This window comes from Chelonus insularis, unplaced genomic scaffold (assembly GCF_013357705.1).
Source record: "Chelonus insularis isolate UGA/USDA-ARS -01 unplaced genomic scaffold, ASM1335770v1 contig_568_pilon, whole genome shotgun sequence".
Taxonomy (NCBI): Eukaryota; Metazoa; Arthropoda; class Insecta; order Hymenoptera; family Braconidae; genus Chelonus; species Chelonus insularis.
This window is the reverse complement of record NW_023276647.1, coordinates 735,445-751,873: the sequence shown is the minus strand read 5'-3', so window position 1 is coordinate 751,873 and position 16,429 is coordinate 735,445. Positions and strand designations below refer to the sequence as shown.

The following is a 16,429-nucleotide window of genomic DNA, read 5'->3' as shown; positions in this document are numbered from 1 at the left end:
CAGCAGTTCGATCTCGAGTTTCTCTCGACCAATAAAATTAGTGATATATCTAACGCGTTGTTTGCGGTCTAAGCCGCCATATTGTGTGACTAGCGCGGGTCACTTGTGCGTGCATGGTCGTTTTGTAAGATATTTTGTCAATACAAAAGAGCATAAGTACCCGCGAGTTGTATGAAACTGATAGTAATGGATCCAGCTAAATTAAAAGTTGTCGAGCTACGTAGTGAATTGGGCAAACGTGGCCTTGATACTAAGGGAAATAAAGCGGTATTAGTTGAGCGGCTTCGCAAGGCGTTGGAGGATGAAACTGGCGATAGTAAGTTGACGCTGTTTACTTTCTAGATTTTCCATTTTCCAACGTTTCTCTTACATTATCATTCAACTATCAACTTTTTCTATGTTATGACGATCGATAATTGTTAATAGGACAAATGTAGGTTACGTTAAATGTAAACGTAGTTGATACAACTTGTTTTGATGCTTGATTGATTATTATTGATAACTCCAAAAAGATTAAACATCGAAATGAACTTTCTATTACAATTTTCTATGAATTTCAGGCGTTCAAGGAACAGTATCTGCTGATGTTCAAGTTGAAAGTTCAGGAGATCCAAGTTCCCAAGATGAACGAGAGAAAAGTCCAGAACCCACTAAGGTTACTACACCTGTCAGGACACCTGGTAGATCTCCTAGGAGTTCTTCAGGTGGTAGTCCAATAAAAACTCCTACAAGAGGCTCTCCAAAGACTATAATAACACCTGTAGCGCAAGAAACTCCTTCACCTGTAAAATCACCTATTAAAGAAACACCAATCCCGATAACAGATACCTCTGCGACAACGGAAATTAATAGTGGAGATGAGTTGGAGAAAAATGATAAACCTTCCCATATGACAGAGTCACAGAATGCAGCTATGGAGCAAATGAGTGAGTCATCAGAGACGGAAATATGTACTCCTCAACCAGCTGAAGAAGCACCCGAAATAAGACCAGCTCAAGATGAATCGATAAATGAATCCGAGCCGATTTCCGAGATATCTGAAACTAATATATCAGAAAATGCAATCAAAAATGATGAACCAATGGAACAAGAACTTACAAATGATAAGGAAAATGACGTTGATAATAAAATATCTGACGAATATTCTGAAGAAAAATCAGAAGATGATAAGATGTTTAATTCTGTTGAGGAAACAGAAGAAAAATGTGAAGAAACAGAAGAAAAAATGGCAATTAATGACGTCGATGATCGAAATCAGGATTTTAAACCAGAAGAACAATCTTTTGATGACCTTAATTCTTCAAGTGTTTCTGATAATAAAGAGATACAACAAGAGTTCGAAGAACAATCATCGGATAATTTGAAACAAGAGACTGATGATCTAAATGAAACAGCTAAAATTGAACCAGAAGATGTTGAAATGAAGCCAAATGTGAAACAGGAATCCGATGAGAAGGAATCAAAAGACTATGATCGTAGAGATCGTAAAGACAGAAAAAGGAAGCGATCTACTAGTTCACAAGATGATCGCCACAAAAGTCCAAGTATTGTTGACGATGAACCAGAAATAGATTATTCTAGAGTTTTATTATCTTGGTATGATTCAGATTTGAATTTAATAATTGATAAATCAAAATTTTTATCAGCAACCCCAATGCATAATGATGGATTTGGATACGTCTGGGCTGGTGCAAGAGCATCATATGGTTTTACCAGTGGAAAAATATATTATGAAGTAAAAGTTACTCATCAGTGCAATGTTACTCTTCAAAACGAAGAATATCCTCATGTTTTAAGAGCTGGATGGTCAACAGCGTTTACATCTATGCAATTAGGTGAAGAAAAATTCAGTTATGGATATGGGGGTACAGGAAAAATATCTACAGGAAATAATTTCACGGATTATGGTCCATCCTTTGGTTTAAATGATATACTGGGATGTTATTTAGATATGGAATCAGGTGATGAAATTGTAATAACTTATACGTTAAATGGAGAAAGCCTAGGTGAAGCATTTAGAATTCAAAAATCTGAACTTGAAGGAAAAGCACTTTTTCCACATTTATTAACCAAAAACTGTGCTTTCGTTTGCAATTTCGGTGATGAAGAAGCGTGGAATCAAAAAATTCTTGATGGATATTCACCAGTAGGTCAAGTAGACATTAAAGATCGAACACCTGGTCCACGACGACCTGATAAAAGAGAAGAATGTGAAATGCTAATGATGTGTGGTTTACCAGCATCTGGAAAAACTGTTTGGGCTAATAAATATGCGTCGGAAAATCCAGAAAAAATGTATAATATTCTAGGAACTAACGCTCTTATTGATAAAATGAAAGTAAGTATAAATTTATAATGTTATTTAAGTTTTTCTTCCATAAAAAAATTCTTTAATTGCATTCCATTTTTCTTCATATTTTCTCTTAGGTTATTGGATTGCCAAGGAAACGCAATTATCATGGTAGATGGGAAACACTGATAGATAAATGTTCTCGTTGTCTAAATAAACTTTTGGAAGTAGCGGCTACCAGACGACGTAACTACATTTTGGACCAGGTGAGAAATAATTTTATTATTTTTCAAAATTTAATTTAAAAATTAGACAAAAAATAGAATACTAAAAATATTAATGCAAAAGAAAATAAGTTGGAAGCAATAAAATATTAGATTACTAGTTTAGACTAAGTAAAAAACAGAAAAATCAAGTAAAAAAAAAACATTGATACTTTCTGTAATAAGGTAAGTGTTTTTTTTCTTTCTTCCAATCATAGCCCAGTCCGTTTGAGGTGGCATTTTATGGTATGTATTAGTATAAAATCGTAACATAATCGTGAAATTAAAATTTTCAAAAAGAAATGAATAATTCAATGAATAAACGCTAGATGAATTCAAGTTAAATGATGAAAGTTAAGATATGATATGTATTAGAATTAATTTTAATTGATTGAATTAATTTAAATTAATTGGTATCCAAGCTGAGGTAATAATTATAACTATGAAGTAAATTGTCAAACTGGGATGTAAGTATGTTAGAAGTAAGTTAATTTAAGAGAAAAAAAGATGAAGGAATTGAACGAATTGCATCAAAAATTGCCTTACCGAATAGATCTGAAAAAGATATATATTCGCGCGCCCATAACACTCAACGAATTTTACATCTGTATTTTCTATGGGACCGGTACAGACAAACGTATATCCTTCCGCACAAAGGCGCAAAATGAGGAATTTCTATGGATTTCAACGGAAGGCGATAGTTATAGTACCAACGGATGAAGAGTTCAAATCGCGTACTGCTAAACGCGAGGCCATCGAAGGCAAGGACGTTCCTGATACCACGGTCTTGGAGATGAAAGGTTGGTTTTTATTCCCTTTCGACAGCACGTCGCCCTTCGATTAATTGTATACATCTATTAAGATAAAACCCTTGGTCGTAGGTGTGTTTTGAATTAATAAACAGCCTAATTTTTGACCTAATTTAGGTTTACCTATTACTTATTTAAAATAACATTTCATTCAATTTTTGACACAGTTCAAATCTTTATTTATCCATCACATCCTTTAAAAAAAATAGATTTTTTGTTTTAACTCTAAGATGAATAAGTTTAATATTTTCAATTTCTTGTGCTATTATACTGAATCAAATAAAATTAGCTCATTTAATTATAATGAATCATAATATTATTAGAGTCACTAATTGGGGCTGTTTCTAAATTCATTCACAACTTTGCACACCTGTTGTTGTCGTCACTTGAAGACGCATAAATGTCTTAAAATAGTTGGATTTTTGATTAATATTAAATTAATTATTTCTACAGCGAATTTCAGTGCTCCAGTGGTCGGAGAATCATTTGACAGTATCGAATGGATTGAACTAGGTGAAGAAGAAGCTAAAAAATTAATTATTAAGTACAACAAAGAAGGCAAAGATGCTGGATATAGTGTACAGCAAACAAGTAAACGACCAAGATTTGAAAAAAGCGATAGTCACAGAGACAGTCGTGATGTAAGATCTAGTCGAGACAGCAGAGATAGTAGGGATTATCGTGATCGCCGAAGTGCTTGTAAGTATAATAAAATAATATTAAGCCCATCTAAGCAGATTAAGGATCTTTTTTCTGATAAATTTAGCTGATATTTTTGATTTTTATAGATTCAGACAGAAATCGCAGTTCATCGTGGCGTGGTGGCAACCATATGGGAGGAGGAGGAGGTGGTTGGAGAGACAGAGGACCACGGAGTATAAGACATAGTAGTGGTGGTTATGGATCTTCTAGTGGCTGGCGTGGTCGTGGAGGACCCAGTTCAAGTTCATCTCATCGTGGTTCTGACAGGCGTGGCAGTTCTTCAAGTGACAGGCGATCGGCAATTGATCGTAGCCGATCTGGCCCGCCTTCCAGACAGGGTGGCGGATGGGGTCCGATGAAGTAAGTTCATTTAGATTATTTTTAACTCAAAGTCAATGAACCTGAGTGGAGTAACCTTAATAGACTCAAGTTACATGTATTAATATCGTAAAAATTTCTTGACTTTAAAGAGGCTTTTTTAATATTTTTCATCAAGAAATTTAAATTATCAATTAATTTACTGTACTGTTCATTAATTTCATATAATAATGGCTGGAATAAATTATTATAACAGCAGTAACTATCATAATTCTTCACACTCATCTGGAGGAGGAGGAGGAGGAGGAGGTGGATGGAGTGGAAGTCAACACGGTGGTGGATGGTCTGGTAGTCAATCCCAATCACAAGGAAGTTGGGGTAGTCAACAAAGTAATTGGAATCAGCAACAAAATTGGGGTAGTTGGAAAAGTTATGGACAATCAAGTTATAATCAGAATAATTATAATCAGCAAGGATATGGTAATGGAAATTGGGGCAGTTGGAATCAACAACAACAGTATTACAATCAGTATTGGGGCCAACAGTCGCCATCCGTCACATCCAGTGGCCAAACTGTAAGAAAAAAATAAACGGTATTTTACATAACCTTTGGCCTTCTTTCAAAAGAATCTTGAATAGAAATAAATAAAATTATTTAAATAGGCAACGTCGGGTGGTAGTAATCCAACTACTTCAGCTTCTTCAACAGTAAGTTCGTCATCATACAACAATTATCCAGGAGGATGGCAAGGTTATTCACAATCATACTATTCAGCTGATGGTTCCAGTACTGGTACCCAACAACAAAAATAAAGTGAGTATTTACTTTTCAGAAAAATATATCACAAAAACCACTGGATTATCACTATTATAAAAAATCAGTTAGTTTATATTAAAGAAAACTAATTTTGCGACATTTAGATGGAAAATTGTGTGCTTTTATCGTCTTACTGACAGTGAAAGAAACATTTTGATTTATACTTTACATTTATTACTAAACATCCATTTTTTCTTGCATTAACTATAATGCACAATAATATAACTATTATCATTAATATTAATTAGTTGAAAATCAAATGACATAATGTTATTATAAAAAATTACGAGGCGATAATATTGTACGTTGTTTAAAAAAATTTTAAAAATGCAAAAAAAATTTATTGAAAGTAGAAAAGAGTATGAATTTTTTAATCGACTCAATTTAAAGTATCACAAAAATAAATAAATAATAATAATTCTAAATAATTTTTTCCATGGCAAGTAATGTAAATATGTACAGACTTTGTCGTTTAAATAAAACCAATTAATCATTATTTGTATTTTTCAATGTTTGACAAATATTATTTCAAAAATATCGATGTAAAGGGGACAACTGTCTTTATACATTTCGGGAAAATTTATGATAATATTGATAGATTTTAATTGATGGTACATGTATAAAAGAAAGACGTAATAAATTTCAAACTATTTGAACCCATTTAACAGCCTCAATAAACATTCCTTTCATGAAAAATATTTTGGATAAAAAATGAATATAAGAATTGAAAAAGTAATCATATGTTATAGTCAATTTACCCTTTAACTTTCTTTCTTATTTTATTTTTATTTCTTTTCATTTTTTAATTACAGTATGATACCTCACTCATTTTGTTCACATCGTTTAATAAGTTTACACGGCTGTACAAATTTCATATATTATAGATATTAAAAAAATAAAAATTCGAAATTTCAATATTTTTAATGTCTGTAATTAAATGCAATTATAAATTAATTATCTATGATGATGAAATGAAAGCTTAAACGAATGGATTGAACGGAAGTCTTAAAATATGAATTTACATGTCTGTTTTACGAGAAGTGACATTAATTTTAAGAAAAAATAACAGCCTAAGTTATGTACTGTAATTACATGAATAATAAATATATTAACAATTATTAAAGTAAATATATAATGTATATGAATATGAAGAATTGCAGAAAAGATCATTTAAATATAATCCAGTGGAAATGAAATGTTACAGGTAAAATGGATAGTTCGACGCTTTTTTTTCTAATTAACTACGATGTTTATATAAAACTGACACTGTCGTACTATCACTTTTTCTGCGACATTATGTACAGCGCAAAAAAATATTAATTAATAAATACTTTTGCAAATAAGCAAAAATATTTTAAATGTTAGATGATAGACGATAAAGAATGGCCAGAGGTTAAAGTTGAAATAACATAAAATTCGAGTAGTATATGTGACATGTATATTTTAAGAATTCAAAATAGATATGAAAAATGGTTGTTATAACCGAGAAAAAATATACGAACTATCTAATTATAATGCATTTTTAATTCATCAATTTGATTTAAAAGTTAATATAGCATTATGTAAAATTTACCATTACCTTGATTTCCTCGGATGATCTTTTTACATGATAGAAAAAGTAAGTAACATAAAAATAATCTATAAATTTATTTGTTGATACAATGTACAAACTCATTCATAAAAATAAAGAAGTGTCTTATATAAATTTTTCCCATTTATTTAATTATTACTCCATTAAAAGTATGACTATTTATATTTTCTCTTAAATAAATGATAGTTTTTATTTTATTTTATGCTTTATAAGATAAATAAATTATCATTATTAAATTTTTAATATAAATAATTTTCAACATTCCGTATTAGCTTTTTGATAAGAAATAAATACCACTTGTTATATTTTCTTTCTTTAACATATATTTAGCTCTCTAAAAAAGAATACAATATTTGTGTATAATATATTATTAAATTAATATGAAGCTACCGGCGCAACAAACCAAAAAATAGAAAATTTCATTCAATACAAACAAAAAATAGTTATAATTTTTAAAAATGCTAAGGGAGATTCTGAATTTCTCAAACTATCATTAATAAAATAAAATAATGTGATACATTTCTTAGTGTCATATTCTAATTTGATATCAATGTATCCCAACAGATTAAAACTGATTAGTATCACTTAGGATATTTCAATTAATTATTAAAAAACTATTTTAATACTTAAAAAGCCTTAAAATAAACAATTGTCCCATATGGATAAATGAGGTACGAATAAGCTCTAACATGGAACTTGAAATTGTATAAAACAGAAATATAAATTGAATAATAAAATTTTATTAATCCATTAAACCCTTTTTATATTAAATTTCATTAATTTAATTAAAAAATTTTTACCAATAAATTAATCGCATATAGACATGATTTATAAGATAAAACAATTGATTAATAAATGTTTTGTTCATGTTATATCTGTAATAGATTTTTGATACATTCTGTAGTGATAATGTATTTTTTTTTCATCGTTAAAAGTTAATTAAAACAATCGTCAATAATAGTAATGATCATATTAATGATAATAATGAGAGAATAGTACTGATCTGACATACAGGCAAGTGCAATTCATTCGGTGAGTTATGTGTTGAAAATATCACTTTTTCACAACGTGTAAATGTAAGAATATAATATTAATAATAAATATTCGATGATAAAAATATTTACAATGATTCATTGAAGATTGTCAGCAATCAAATGCTGAATAAAGGCCAATCATAATAATATGATGAATTAATAATATAATAAAACATAATTATAATAATAATAATAATCATAATAATAATTTAAATACATTTGTAAAATTTCATCTGCTGATTACATTCTACTTTACAATTACTTTTGATAACACCGGGGTTATGAAAAATATATTTCCTTTTGTGCAACAAAGCTCCAAGTGCGTTTACATACGCACGTAATTTTATAATTTGTACAATCAACTATTCGGACTTAACAACGTTTCTAAGAATTCAAATAATTTACAATTAACTCTGTACAAATTTTGAAATGTATCCAGTTGATCAGGGAAACGTACCCTGTCATGATCTTTTAAACATTTTATTATTATCGATTCATTTATTGATCAAGCCTACCATGCCTAAACTACTAATTTATATATTATTATAATTTATAATTCATTCAAAAAAGTACAAGAAACACCCTGGGGGGCAATAATTTATCATTTTCACTCATTATTAATCTAAATAGATACGAATAGAGCCAAGGTACTTAAATTCAAGTATATTGAATTTTGATCGTTTAGTAATATATTATTTAAAATATATTTAAAATATATTAAAAATGTGTTTAAACAAATTGATAACGCCCCAACATGTAATATCAACTACAAAATGACAGGAAGCCATAATAAGCTGAATGGACGGGATAGCTTTGTGGAAAAAGAGTATACAATATTTGTTTGTCTAAAAGTAATCTATAGTAGTAGTAGAATATATTTATATATATATTAATGCCAATGATGATTTGAAAATGGGGTTTTATCAATAAATCTAATCAACCATTAATTTACCAATAAATCCCGGTATTCTCATATATTTTTACTTACATCGATACATGTTGCGCATTTTTTCGCGTACTTGTAATCCGTTGTCACTGTTTACAGCCACTGGGTCGTTTACGATTTCTTCGATTTCGTTCTAATAAGAATGAAAGATCAAGAGGATCTTTTTTATTCGGCATTCGTTGCAGTAGGTTTTTCAGTATGCGATTCAATCTCTTACGTTGCTCTTCTCTCTGAGAAATTGTATGGGAAATCAACTTATTAATTTATAAAAATATTCAATAAATAATAAGATAAAAAAATAAATTACCTGTGCTGGTGACACTATAGGAGTAATAGAGGAATGGTTATCACAAGGTTTATGTCTATTTTTCCCAAGAGTCTTTGATTGATCTTTTCCATTAACCTTAGTTGAATCGCTCTCCGTTTTATGATTATGATCACTGTCTGCATTTGAAGAGTTCTTTTTCTTTTCTCGCATTGCTTTGATTGCTTGAATACTTTCTAGACTATGAGGCTGAAAAAGTAATAAAATAAATATGAAAATTTCTAATCATTTCTTCCATTTAAAATACAATCAACAAAAAAATGTATTTGAAATTGAATTTAACTTACCAAATAAGTACGATAATGTTTGATACGTTGAGGAAATGTTTCGAAAGCATAAGGCTTAGTACAGACTTGATGACGTGATCGGGCAACTTTAGTAAAAAGCCTGGCGGCTCGATCTACTCGATATTCACAAACATAAGTATGTTCAGCAGTAGCACCAACTGGTCTACCTTTACAGTACGTATGTGGATCAAGCACCCAACATCTCTCAGCAACTAAATCGCAAGGAACAGCTTCATAAAGAGGAGCACAGACAACTTCGTTTTCGTAGAATTTTCTGGTAGGTTCATGGTAAGTTTCATGTGGTCTTAAATAATGGTGACCAAAGACAAATCGTTCACCCTCAGGGTTTTTCCAGAGTCTTTCAATTCTGAAGATATCCATCTGTTCATAATCAAACTTCTGGATAGTTTTATAAGTGTGCTTTTCTGGAGTATCTCGAAGAACATAAACTGTATCGCCTTGTCTTAATTGTAAATCTCCACGCATTAGTGTCACATAGTGTTTCTTACCCTTCTCTTCTTCTTCGCCTTCAAGAGGAATCTCGAGATCAACAGGTCGTGGTTGACACCTCTCACACAAGTAAGATTCGATACTTGTATCAGCTTTAACGCAGTCGCAGTGTTGCCAAACCAAACATCGCTCACATTGAATCATTAAACCCTCATCTCTATGAAGTCCACATATGCATCTGATAACGTCTTCCTCGCCAGCTGTTGATCCCTGCGGCGGGAGGAAGCGTTGAGCAGGTGGTGCGCCCGTTGCTTCTGTGATAGCTTCAATGAAATTGACTTTACTACCTAAATAAAGTTTTCTCAATCTAGCCGCAGCTATTCCTATCTCTGAAGTTCTACCGAAAAATTTTACATTATTGTCAAACAATTTTATCATATCTTGGTCGAACTGTTCTGCAGTCTTGTAATGACCAGTTCCAATTGCTTGATCCATAATTGTCAAATCAATTGGATCTTGTACTTTTTCGTAATATTCTGGAAGTTTTCTTTTTGCTGGCAAAGTTATAAATGGTATACAAAGTAATTCTCCATTTTCATCATTAGCAGTGGCAACTACATTGTATAAATCCTTCAAAACTTTGGCCAATTTAGCTGTTTTATTTACTTCTGGATCATCTTGAGCTTGTGCCAACCTTCTAGTTCTTACAGTCCTCGAAGCATTATTAGTTAAAGCTGTCAATTGTGAAAGAAAAGCATCAGATTGAGTTTTGGAGTCATTACAAGGCTTTTCTTTCGTTGCAGGAGCCACTTTCTCTTTATTCTTTCCAATTTGATTTTGTACTTGATTTATTGGAGTTTTCATTCTTTTTACCTTTTCTAGATTTCTTAATAAGAAACAATGATGCTGTTGGGCAAAGTATCGTTGTTGTTGTGACATTGGTTTTATTAATGGAGTACTCATCAAGTTGGAATCTCCCACTTTACGTGTTTTACATAAACCTTTGGCAACTGATTGAAGCATGTTTGATTTGCGGACATTTTTTCGAGGTCTACCAACTGATCTACGTTCTTGATTTTCTAATTGAGATGGTATTGGTGCAGGTGGTCTGGCTACTCTTTGACTTTTACCTCCAATAACTCCTCTGCAAGCACTACTACCACATCTGCATACTTGACCTTCTGATGGATTAAATAAAGCAAAGTTGTAATCATAAGTCAGCTCTTCACCGGCTTTTATGTCTCTGGATGCAAAGAGAGCCATTCTTGGTAATCCGTGGACACTCCATTTCTGCATTTCACAATTAGGCTCGCATGAATGATTAACAAATCGCCCATCACCTCCCATTCGATGGCCATCAATAACCAAACCTCCGTCTAAATGAAGACAGTAATGATGTGTATCGTTAGCATATCTTGTAGCCATTCTCGACTTAAATTCTCTTTCTGAGACAACTTCTCCAACATATTCTAAAATAAACGAGCCCATTTTTATCGAGCCTTTGGTTCTTACTCCCCAGCCTTTATTCTCTGTCATGAATCTCTGCAGATTTGGAATCCATTCGTGTTTTTGGATTTTTTGGTTTTCACATTTCTCACCACAAGGACACATTTGAGGTGAACATTCACTAAATACCATCCTATTAATACAATCATCGCCACATCCACTCTCTGGTTTACATTCACAAGCCTGTGCTTCATAAAGTGTCGTTGGTTTGACATCATAATAAACGTTAGAACGAATTTTTCTATAATTCCAAGATGGTACTAAATCTCTTCCAGGTAATCTGGAGTGCGTGTGTAACCACCAAAGGTCGTAGGGTAATTGGAACGGGATTTTTCTTTGTCGTAAAAATTTTCCGCAATGATATGGAGGTGGTAATAAGCCATGGGGATGCTCAGCAGGATCATAAGTAAGTTTATTTTTTCCAACACCATCGTTGGTAGATACTTTTCTGGGTTCATCTTCTTTATAGTAATCAGAAAATAATCCAGCTTGAAGATAACGTTTCTTCCATCTTGGTTGTTTTTTTCGAGAATGAGAAGATCCTTGTTGTTTTCCTATTTCAGGTTCATCACTGGCAACATCACTGCTAGGTACTGCATCACTTTCTGTGTCATAGCCAGCATTTTTTAGCCTCTTGATGCTTTTTAAAGTTAAATTACATGGACTAGTAGAGCCTCTTCTTCTTTTATGGTTATTATTGAGACAGCCCAGATCCATTTTTATACTAGACTGGGAGTTAGTACGTTCAAGTTTCTTTACATTTTCTTCACTCAACTCAGCTATTCGCTGACTCTGATTGTAACGCTCTAGGGATTCTTCAAGAGTTGCATTTTCATCATACATTCTTGAGTCTTGAATTTTTTCAAACTTTACTGGACAAAGTTTGTCACAAGGCTTAGTACCATCGCATTCAACTAAATCCTTCCGAACTCTCAATGATCCAGAGCAAGAGTCTACGAAATCATCTGAGAAACTATTACAAGATAATTCATGAAAATCTTTAAATTCATGAGGATCTGTTTTTTCATCATCGCTATCTCTACTTTTTTCATCTAAAATCGGTAGAACCGTGTTTACATCACTCTCAGAGAGTACAGATTTTTCATCTACTTTAGATATATCTAATTCTGTAGTAGAAATTTCCACACGTGGTACTCGGGTTAATTTTTCTGGCTCATTATCATTAGACTCAGGTGCTGTATTTAATTTCTTCTTTTTCTTTTTCTTTAGTGTTGGAAAACCAGTTCGATTAATTGCTTTTCTTCTTCGTATTTTTTTCTTTGTCAAAATCAACGCTGCCATTGGATTAATAGGATTTGGAACGTTCGCAACAGTCTCTTTTCGTTCTGGAATAACATTTTTATTTTCTCCATCTTTTATAGCTGTATTATTTTTCTCATTTTTATCAACTGTTGATTTTTTATGCTCCTTTTCCGGTTGCTCATTCTTGTCTGTCTTTAACTGTTTATCAGATAATATTTTCTCAGTCTTCGTATTTTTATCTGTATGGCTTTTCAAACTTTTTTCGTTTGTTGTTCTATCCACTTTATCAACACTACTTGTAGATTGATTCTCTGGCGTAACTAACTTTGTTACTGTCACACGAAGATCTCTTACAATTTTTTTCTTTCTACGAGGCGGTTCCGATCGATTTAAAGTTTTCTCTTCACCCTCAGAGCTCTCACTTCCTTCTGAATCTACACTAGCTTCAGCATCTCTTAACCTCTTCTTTAAAGCCACAGAATCGTTGTCCTTTTGTGAACTTCCTGGACTTCCGCTATACCTTTCAATTGTTGCTTCAATTGCCTCTTCGATATGGCTCTCCATTGAGTTTGACTCATTTGGATTTGTGTCAGTAGAACTAGCATTGGAACTTTGTGAACTATGTGGACTTGATAAGTGATAATGACGCTTTTTAAGTGGAAGCCTTTGTTCATTAGGATTTGAAGGAGTATTAGAACTTTGATTACTTTTTAAATCTCCATTAGAAGTTACTTTATCCTTTTTAACTCTTCTCTTTAATTTTTGGTCATCATTTGTATTTGCATCTGCACCTTTTCTCTTCTTCGTAATTTTCTTTACCCTAAAAATCTGCGGTAAATCGGAAGTTGAATTGTTATTACTTTTACCAAGACTACATAGCTTACTAAACTCTTCAGTAAGTTTTTCGAGCTCTTCAACTACTGTTGGATCAACACGTATGGGTTTTTTAGGTGGTGTTACGACTCGCCGCCTGTGTTTATGATGATGATGGTGATGATGATGATGATGTTTTTGATTTTGATTGGATAATGGCGGAGCCACTGGATCACATTTTTCATTATTTATTTCAATATTTTCAGGCTTTAAATCAACTGGAACTGATATGACTGTTTGAACACCAACGACATTCGTTTCAGATGGCTTTTTGGTACTTTTGTTTTCCTTCAAAACGCGCCTCGGTGTCGGAAGTATTGCTTTTTTAGTTGTATTTTGTTTTTTATTTGTTGGAGAAGTTTCAATTCGATTTTCTTTCGAGCTTTTTCTACTACTACTAATCATTTTATCCTCGCTTGAACCTTGGTCATTACTTGATTTTTGTCTCAACGGTGACGTACTTTTATTTGATTCTACAGATTTATCTTGCCGTACTCTCTTACAAGCTTGCTCACACGTTTTAATCTCCTTAGATACTTTCTTTACATTAGATTTATTCAGGCACTTTTCTTCAGTTGGAGAATTTTTATCAGTAGAGCAAGTTTTACTTGAGGTTTGTAACGACTCGGCATTGGATTTTTTGTTTTTTAACCTTTGATTCCGCGTAGGCTCTTCTTTACTTGCTGGAGTAGCTAGTTTCGTATTTTTTGTTGATGGCTTGCCACGTTTATTTGTAGAACTAACATCTTTTTTAGCGACTTCTTTATTGACTACAGGACTTCTAGAGTTTCTTTCAATCTTGACAATTGTTTCCACTACTTCAGGCTTTAATCTTGGCCTTCCAGGACCTCGTGGTTGAGTTGATGCCATTTTTGCAGGCCTTCCGGGTTTTCTTTTTGGTGGATATAAAACTCTGTCTACATTCACAGCTGGTTTAGACAAAGCAGTTTGTACTGGTGATTGAGAAGTTACTGGTGGACTAGCAGGAGTCGTTGTCAGATGCAAAGGACTATTATCAACAGACTGAATACCAGAATCGGGAGAAACATTCGATATACATGAATACTCCGACTCTGCTTTTTTGACTGCTTTACTACGTCTTTTACGTGGCTCTGATAACAACGCTGTTTTCTCAACAAATTGCTGGAGAAGTGTTGAACTGTAAACAGGCACTGGATTTTGATCAGTGTTTTCACTTGAGTCCGAATCAGCACTTAAAGACATTCTTTCAATAGCTTTTGACACTAAACGACCACTTTCGGAATCTTCAAAGCCATCGAAAGGTGGATCTTCTTGCTCTGGAAGTATAGCTGTTAAATGATCTTGATTAATTTCTTGCAACGGTGCTTGTGGCTGTTGTGATTGAGATGACACTGGAATTTGTTGATTCATCGGCGTCGGACCTGCCGACGAGTCTGAGTCATCTGACGTACATTCAGATGTTTTCGCATTATATGCTACTTTTGATTTTCGTGGGACTATTTTTTTCGGTTTATCACATTTAATTTTATCTATTTCTTCTTTTTTTTGTGCTTTCATGCTTATTTTTAACTTCAACGCACCCTGCTCAAAATTAGTTTCTCGAATAGCAAATGTTTGCTCACTATGATCAGATGAACAATCGGAATTGGAATCAGAATCATCACACTCTTCATCACCACTGCTCTCGTCGTCAGAATCAGAGTCTGAATAAGAACAACTACCATCTGATCCACCAGAACTCTCGTCATCTGAATCAGAATCTTCTTCAGAATCAATGGAATCAGTTTCGTTGGTACCAGTTGCTGGATTCCAATTTCCACCATCTTTTATGGCATCCATATCCACGGTGGAAGGTAACTCTCTCTCGGGCTCTCCATCGTTTTCGTCCCAGTTCCAGTTTTGAAGCTCGAGCTCCGATGGATGATGGATTACTGCGTTCCATCCTGAGTCACCGGACATTTTTCTGTTTATCTGACATCCACAGGTGTCAAAGAGAATATCATTCCTTGTGATAAGACTCACAGGCGGAGTCGTTTACTGTCAAAACCTGCCGAAAGAAATGTATGATCATTCTAGAACACGTTTTAAGGTTATTTAAGAGATTACGTAATTAAAATAAAAAAACTATCTAACCTTGCATAGTTCTTACGAAATTTATAGTCAACAATTGACAAATAAATGATAAGAATTCTGCATTAACAGTGGCTGGACAGCTGTTTCTTGGATGAACAGATGTACCAGGTGCATCGAATTGGCGCGAAAAATAGTGCATCAATTGAGTGTAGCGTATTAATTTAAATAATAGGTCCTTATGAAAAAAATGTTAATAAATTAAATGTCCAATGTTTATTCGGTCTTATTCCAAAACCACTGCCTCACGCTACTTATAAACACAATTAGAAAGTTTGATGTTTACTTCTTAGTAAGTGGTCACAAAATGGCGTTGGTTCATCAACTGCGTAAATAAAACTGATTAAAAGTTTGAATTAAACCATTTCAATGTCCATATTCATTATTATCCTATTTCTCACACATCTGTATATTTATTTTAACATGTCCTCGCAATCGCGGATTATCACATTTTACGATAATCCACATATTTTCTCGAAAATGTCGAACGCACATCGCGTCTCATGTTTTACGTTCAACGTATCACTAACATCTCCAGGTGACGACTTTCGGAGTTAACGTTTTAAACTTAACTGACAAAATAAAGTAAATATTCCTTATAAAAACATATCAAGTAGTAAATAAAAAATTGTAAAAAGTAATAAATGATTATTATTAATTGAAAAATTAGTAAAACAAGTTGTTATTCAATAGATTATGAAAAAATATTAGTTATTGCGCAATTTTTCAAATCTAACTGAATTTGGCGCTTCAATGGTGTGGCGCTGCAGTCGCTTGACTTCTCCTTCGATACATCGCATTGCGAGCGCGATATTGTCGGTGGGATCGATCTTTTTTGAGACA

At 32.9% G+C, this 16,429-nt stretch overlaps 2 protein-coding genes across 3 annotated transcripts; one reads left to right on the top strand and one right to left on the bottom strand.

Moving 5' to 3' along the window:
- The first annotated feature begins 60 nt into the window (after nucleotides 1–60).
- On the top strand, nucleotides 61–6,718 carry LOC118070219 (heterogeneous nuclear ribonucleoprotein U-like protein 2). Of its 2 annotated transcripts, none has more exons than XM_035088676.1 (8): nucleotides 61–316; nucleotides 561–2,338; nucleotides 2,428–2,556; nucleotides 3,185–3,353; nucleotides 3,816–4,061; nucleotides 4,151–4,424; nucleotides 4,639–4,957; nucleotides 5,046–6,718. In XM_035088676.1, exons 1-8 carry the CDS (start codon nucleotides 172–174, stop codon nucleotides 5,193–5,195), a joined length of 3,210 nt encoding a protein of 1,069 aa, XP_034944567.1. In that variant the 5' UTR covers nucleotides 61–171; the 3' UTR covers nucleotides 5,196–6,718. The 2 variants fall into 2 exon arrangements, with proteins under 2 accessions (XP_034944567.1, XP_034944568.1); XM_035088677.1 differs by having other exon boundaries at nucleotides 4,639–4,975; nucleotides 5,046–5,184.
- Nucleotides 6,719–7,360: 642 nt separating this feature from the next.
- Nucleotides 7,361–16,124, bottom strand: LOC118070200 (histone-lysine N-methyltransferase ash1). The gene is made up of 4 exons (XM_035088652.1): nucleotides 15,590–16,124; nucleotides 9,383–15,503; nucleotides 9,078–9,284; nucleotides 7,361–9,000 (listed from the first exon to the last, which is right to left on the bottom strand). The coding sequence occupies exons 2-4, from the start codon at nucleotides 15,413–15,415 to the stop codon at nucleotides 8,857–8,859; spliced, it is 6,384 nt and encodes a 2,127-aa protein (XP_034944543.1). The 5' UTR covers nucleotides 15,416–15,503; nucleotides 15,590–16,124; the 3' UTR covers nucleotides 7,361–8,856.
- Between the last annotated feature and the right edge of the window lie 305 nt (nucleotides 16,125–16,429).